The 7,384-nt window shown below is 37.6% G+C and overlaps 1 protein-coding gene across 1 annotated transcript in view; it reads right to left on the reverse strand.

Annotated features, from left to right (window-relative positions):
• LOC133651801 (GEM-interacting protein-like) overlaps nt 1-7,146 on the reverse strand; it is a 64,402-nt gene extending 57,256 nt beyond the window's left edge. The window contains exons 1-2 of the mRNA XM_062049933.1: nt 6,957-7,146; nt 1,153-1,255 (exon numbers count right to left, since the gene is read on the reverse strand). Of these exons, the coding sequence (XP_061905917.1) occupies nt 1,153-1,255; nt 6,957-7,002 (149 nt within the window). The 5' untranslated portion in view covers nt 7,003-7,146. The remainder of the gene's footprint in view (nt 1-1,152; nt 1,256-6,956) is intronic.
• Between the last annotated feature and the right edge of the window lie 238 nt (nt 7,147-7,384).

Consider the following 7,384-nt stretch of genomic DNA (forward strand, 5'->3'; position numbering starts at 1 on the left):
AAATACTAATAAAAAGATGTATTTTACAGACAGAAAGTTACATGAACTAAATGTAATCTCTGAAAGGGGTAACATTTCTTTTAAAGGCAGGACTTGCAGCCGGACATACAATACTAGCACATGTTTTTTTTGTTATTTTCATTGTAAGAGGGCAAAATTATTTTAATAAAACATTTAAATTGTTATGATGTCAGGTTTGGGACAGGTGTGACGCTGGTGTGGCCACAGTGTGCACGTGTCTGATGTCGCTCACATGTGCTCCACTGAACGCTCAGGGAGTTTGTGCGTTTGCTCACACACATGAAACATTAGAGGGAACATTGGCGACAATAATATCAGGACTCTTTCGCCATTCCAGGAAGTGAAAATGAAAGAAAAAACAAGAATTTGTTCCCCTTTGAGTTTTGAGATCTGAACTCACTCTGCTAAAGTTCACCTCAGTCCTGCCCAAACCGTTCAATCAAAACTAGGGATGTCCGATAATGGCTTTTTGCCGATATCCGATATTGTCCAACTCTTTAATTACCGATACCGATATCAACCGATACCGATATCAACCGATATATGCAGTCGTGGAATTAACACATTATTATGCCTAATTTGGACAACCAGGTATGGTGAAGATAAGGTACTTTTTAAAAAATAAAATAAAATAAGATAACTAAATTAAAAACATTTTCTTGAATAAAAAAGAAAGTACAACAATATAAAAACAGTTACATAGAAACTAGTAATGAATGAAAATGAGTAAAATTAACTGTTAAAGGTTAGTACTATTAGTGGACCAGCAGCACGCACAATCATGTGTGCTTACGGACTGTATCCCTTGCAGACTGTATTGATATATAATGTAGGAACCAGAATATTGATAACAGAAAGAAATGGGGGGAGGGAGGTTTTTTGGGTTGGTGCACTAATTGTAAGTGTATCTTGTGTTTTTTATGTTGATTTAATTAAAAAAAAAAAAAAAAAAAAAAAAAGGATACAGATAATAAAAAAAACCGATACCGATAATTTCCGATATTACATTTTAACGCATTTATCGGACATCCCTAAACAAAACCCATAAAATTGTCCCAAAAAGTCTAAGAACGATACAAAGTCAACTAGTTGTTGGTGTCACGTGGAATAACAGAAGTGGTGTTGACTTACATGGGGATAAATGACAGATCCAGGCTGTCAAATTCCCGGAAGATCTCACTGTATCGCTTTAACTCGGGTTTACGGTGCACTTTGGGCGCATCTGAAACGAGAACTGGAAAGACACACACACACACATACTGGTTATCATTTGGAATGGGGACCAAGTTTTTGATCATGACTTGTGGGCACCATCCTTTCTACAGGTTGTGGAGGCATGAAAAGAATGAGGTCAAATGGCCACTGCCCAGTTAGCTCATACACGTCTTTAAATCTCTGGATTGATGAAGTAATGTGCTGATCATTCTTACTGGGCACCCTGGGGGAAAAAAAGAGTTCAAATTGACAGTCTTTGGGTCCGTCGGTGGATCAAAGAGGCGGTTGAAATCAGTAAGCGGGCCCCAAAGACTGTCAACAGGGACGAAAGAGTCTGGCTTCCTGTGCACTTAAGATGTGACTTTAAGGTTTTACTACTTACGTATAAAATACTACACGGTCTAGCTCCATCCTATCTTGCCGATTGTATTGTACCAAGAAATCTGCGTTCAAAAAACTCCGACTTATAAGTGACTCCCAGAGCCCAAAAAAAGTCTGCGGGCTATAGAGCGTTTTCTATTCGGGCTCCAGTACTCTGGAATGCCCTCCCGGTAACAGTTAGAGATGCTACCTCAGTAGAAGCATTTAAGTCCCATCTTAAAACTCATTTGTATACCAGTGGTTCTTAACCTGGGTTCGATTGAAACCTAGGGGTTCGGTGAGTCGGGCTCAGGGGTTCGGCGGAGGTCAAGGCACACCCGACTCATCGTGTAAATAAGAACTTCTCCCTATCGGCGTATTACGGATACGGCAACAGCAGAAGTCACACTGATTTGCAGGTGTGTAATTTGTTGTATGCACTGTGTTGGTTTTGTTCTTTGAACAAGGTGATGTTCATGCACGGTTCATTTTGTGCACCAGTAATAAAACATGGTAACACTTTAGTATGGGAAACATATTCACCATTAATTAGTTGCTTATTAACATGCAAATTAGTAACATATTGGCTCTTAACTAGTCATTATTAAGTACTTATTAATGCCTTATTCGGCATGGCCTTATGATAACCCTAACCCTCTAACCCTCTAACCCTAACCAAATAACTCTAAATCAGGGGCGTCACTAGCTTTTAAGGACAGGGGGGGCTTAGCCCCCAGGAGATGCAGGATGCGAGCGAACGTAGCGCACGAGCACAAAACTTCACAAACGGCTAACAAAGACTTAGAAATTATTCATTGTTATTATTATTATTTCAGTGGGTTTATTTTCAATCTGTGTTCAGTACAACAACAAACATGGGTTTGCACAGTGACATTTTGTTTACAGCATCAACAAGAAACAATGACTTGCAAGATCCTTCAAGATACACTGAAACACAATGAAAGTGGTGGCATTAGCCTCTATGTTATTACTTCACAACATAGAGGCTAATGCCACCACTTTCGCTCACAATAATTGTTTGTTCCCAAATATTTTGAAGTTGCACATATTACATTTTGGGCACATATGTGACTAAAATGGTTGTAAATTCAAGCCCTGGAAATATTAGTGAAGTGAAGTGAATTATATTTATATAGCGCTTTTTCTCTAGTGACTCAAAGCGCTTTACATAGTGAAACCCAATATCTAAGTTACATTTAAACCAGTAATTCAAGTAATTACTTAATTACTTGAATTAAAGTAATATCTGGATCGGGATAATTTGGCTTGTATTTAATATATTTATATATATATATATTATGGCAAGCCGTTAAGGAAATTAAATATATATGGAAGTCTGAATCAATTGTACGGAATATGTACTTCACTGTGCAACCTACTAATAAAAGTCTCAATCAATCAGTCTCAATCAATAGAAATGAGAAACATTTATATATACTGTAAATAAGAAAGACTTAGTCTGCTGATCTGAAAAAGAGCCAAAGCTGTCAAAGAGCTGAGGGATCATCTTCAAAGTCCAATGCTGAAACAAATAACGCAAACAATAAAATGTAACTTCCAGGGCTTGAGATTAATGTAGTCCCGTCGTCCCGGGGACGGTAAAAAAAAATGCTCCCCAGGACGATGGCTTTTAACCATTTTTTTTTCTTTTTCTTTTTATGTATTTATTCATTTTACATTTTATATTAAATTTCTTCGTTTTTCCACCCTATGAAAATCCTATGAAATGTTTAACAAGCCATCCTATAATAAATAATACAACAGCTATAAATGTAACAATACAATAAAACAAATATATTTAATGATGTTGTTTTCGTTATTTTAACAATAGGCTAATGTATATTACTTTATATAGATTCTACAAGAAACACAAAACTAAATTATTTACAATTGCAGACACAAGGTTCTTGTTCTGCAGTGCTGTGTGCTAATGTGCTTCGTACACCTGCAGGACCGCAAGCAAGGTCGCAGAGAAAATGCGGACTGGATTTTGAGTGATGTAGGCATTTTCTATATGAACAAGTGGAATGGATTGGATACCGACGCACTAAAGGGGCTCTCTACCTTACGCTATGAAGTGAGGGGAAACTGAGTGAATAGACTTAGACTTAGACAAACTTTAATGATCCACAAGGGAAATTGTTCAAAATAATGACAGGTTATATGATTATTTATTTAAACTCATAATCGGGCCACTTTATAATGAATATGTCGGCATGTATTTGTAAAAAAAAAAAAAAAAAAAAAGATTTTTTATTTTTAACACCAAATTATTTAGGGGGGCTTAAGAACATTTTAGGGGGCTTGAGCCCCCCTAAAATATGCCTAACACCACCAATGCTCTAAATTAAGTCTTTGTTACTTAGAATATGTTCCCCTAGTGTCCAAAAAACTCAAAATTAAGTCTTTGTTACTTAGAATATGTTCCCCATACTAAAGTGTTACCAAAAACATATAACTTTGTCTTGAATTTGAAAAAAAAACATTTTATTTTTCACTAAAGAAGGGTTCAGTGAATGCGCATATGAAACTGGTGGGGTTAGGTACCTCCAACAAGGTTAAGAACCACTGATTTAGAGTTATTTGGTTAGGGCCAGGGTTAGAGGGTTAGGGTTATAATAAGGCCATGCAGAATAAGGCATTAAAAAGTACTTAATAATGACTAGTTAAGAGCCAATATGTTACTAATTTGCATGTTAATAAGCAACTAATTAATGGTGAATATGTTCCCCATACTAAAGTGTTACCATATTTTTTTTTAGTGGCGCACAAAATGAACCGTGCATGAACATCACCTTGTTCAAACAACAAAACCAACACAGTGCATAAACTCACAACAAATTACACACCCGCAAATCAGTCAGCTGTTGCCGTATCCGCAATACGCCGATAGGGAGAAGTTTTTATTTACACGATGAGTCGGGTGTGTCTCGACCTCCGCCGAACCCCTAGGGTTCGATCGAACCCAGGTTAAGAACCACTGGTGTAAACAGAGCGATGTCCCCATTAAGTAAGCATTGCCAGAACACACACACACACACACACACACATACATGTCTTGCCCACTTTGTGTGGACCCACATTTGGTCAGTAGGTTGTGAGGGCCCCCCTTTCCACTATAGCTAGAATGATGAAAAAAATATATCTAGCACTAGATGGTTTATCTCACTTCAGAATGCAAAACACACAAAGTAAAAAAATTTTTTTTACTTTTGTAGTTGTGAGGACCGGCCGCTGTTGCTAGGTAGATTTGACCATACACACATAGTAGTAAGTTCTGTGAGTTGGCCATTTTTAAAGGACAGCAAAGTACTCAATGAAGGTAACTCATCTAAATTGAAAATAAATCATATCTTGCTAATTGCTCAAGCTATTTTTATTCAGTTTACATTATTGTATAAATGTACAAAACATGTACTACATATACAAATGTATGTACATAAGTAGAAAATGAAACATACATAAATACATAGAGTACAGTATACACACACACACACACACACACACACACACACACACACACACATACATGTCTTGCCTACTTGGTGTGGACCCACGTTTGGTTAGTAGGTTGTGAGGGCCCCCCTTTCCACTATAGCTAGAATGATGAAAAAAATATATCTAGCACTAGATGGTTTATCTCACTTCAGAATGCAAAACACACAAAGTAAAAAAATATATTTTACTTTTGTAGTTGTGAGGACCGACCGCTGTTGCTAGGTAGATTTGACCAAACACACATAGTAGTAAGTTCTGTGAGTTGGCCATTTTTAAAAGGACAGCAAAGTACTCAATGAAGGTAACTCATCTAAATTGAAAATAAATCATATCTTGCTAATTGCTCAAGCTATTTTCATTCAGTTTACATTATTGTATAAATGTACAAAACATGCACTACATATACAAATGTATGTACATAATAAGTACAAAATGAAACATACATAAATACATAGAGTACAGTATAAACACACACACACACATATACATGTCTTGCCTACTTTGTGTGGACCCACGTTTGGTTAGTAGGTTGTGAGGGCCCCCCTTTCCACTATAGCTAGAATGATAAAAATATATATATATCTAGCCCTAGATGGGAGTAGAGAGTTGCAACTAGGGATGTCCGATAATGGCTTTTTGCCGATATCCGATATTCCGATATTGTCCAACTCTTTAATTACCGATACCGATATCAACCGATATATGCAGTCGTGGAATTAACACATTATTATGCCTAATTTAGACAACCAGGTATGGTGAAGATAAGGTACTTTTTTTTTAAAATTAATAGAATAAGATAAATAAATTAAAAACATTTTCTTGAATAAAAAAGAAAGTAAAACAATATAAAAACAGTTACATAGAAACTAGTAATTAATGAAAATGAATAAAATTAGCTGTTAAAGGTTAGTACTATTAGTGGAGCAGCAGCACGCACAATCATGTGTGCTTACGGACTGTATCCCTTGCAGACTGTATTGATATATATTGATATATAATGTAGGAACCAGAATATTAATAACAGAAAGAAACAACCCTTTTGTGTGAATGAGTGTAAATGGGGAGGGAGGTTTTTTGGGGTTGGTGCACTAATTGTAAGTGTATCTTGTGTTTTTTATGTTGATTTAATAAAAAACAAAACAAAACGATACCGATAATTTAAAAAAACGATACCGATAATTTCCAATATTACATTTTAAAGCATTTATCGGACATCCCTAGTTGCAACCTCACTTCAGAATGCAAAACGCACAAAGTAAAAAAAATATTTTACTTCTGTAGTTGTGAGTAAAAAGTAAAAAGATCCTCACAGAAAGGGTGGTTTATCAAGTGTATGTGCACACAAGGATGGTGAGACAAGTGCACACACACACAGACACACACACACAAGGGTATAAGAATAGTTCAAAACACTTGGCCAGAGATCGAACTTGGAACCCTCAACCTGGACCAAACCCTCGGCTGTGAGAGAACATCACAGATAACGACGATTTCCAACACGACTGTTGCAACAAACGAGAACAAGCAACTTCTTTTGTCTCCTCGGTGGTGAACCGCATCCTGTTTGCAGTTGCTGGCTTGTCATCGACTTATGGATTCATATTCAACTATTTTTAGATATAACATTAATTCGGGTGCCCGTGCTGCGCGTTTACCTCAAGAGGAACTGGTGGCTATTTTACAGATGACTGCTGTTCACAATGGAACACTTGAAAAAAGGAAAATTTTCAGGAAGTTTGACAATGAGGATGTTGCAGACGGTGACAGGAATCCACTGGTCGACATTCACAGCAAGAATATTATCGCATTTAACACAGGAAGCAAACACAAATAATGCTCACCTGTAGCTGGAGATGACTCCTGACATGGCTCTTGATCCTCTTCCATTTCTTCACCTGCTGCTGCCCAACCTGACAGTTAGTTCATGGTGACGTCACGGGTGTGTGTGTGTGTGTGTGTGTTGAGGCGTTCACGTCTTTACAACGCCGAGTCTTCTCCGCGGGGAAACGACTGGCATGGCGCTCTGAAAGCGAGCCGATTGCGTCTTCCTCTTTGCTGCGTTTGTCGGCCACCATAAGAAGAGGAAGTGCATCTCGGCGTGGCGCCGCCTTCAACCTGCTCGTGTTTTTGACATTAAGCATAGCGTGCACTTTTGCACCATCCTGCAACAGACTTAGTCAAATTCAGCGGCGGGCCGTGAGTTTCCCACTTAGGCCTTCAGTGATGTCCGACTTCAATGATTACCTCTCAAAATGCCATCATTTATGTC

The sequence above is a fragment of the Entelurus aequoreus genome, linkage group LG06 (assembly GCF_033978785.1).
Source record: "Entelurus aequoreus isolate RoL-2023_Sb linkage group LG06, RoL_Eaeq_v1.1, whole genome shotgun sequence".
Lineage (NCBI taxonomy): Eukaryota > Metazoa > Chordata > Actinopteri > Syngnathiformes > Syngnathidae > Entelurus > Entelurus aequoreus.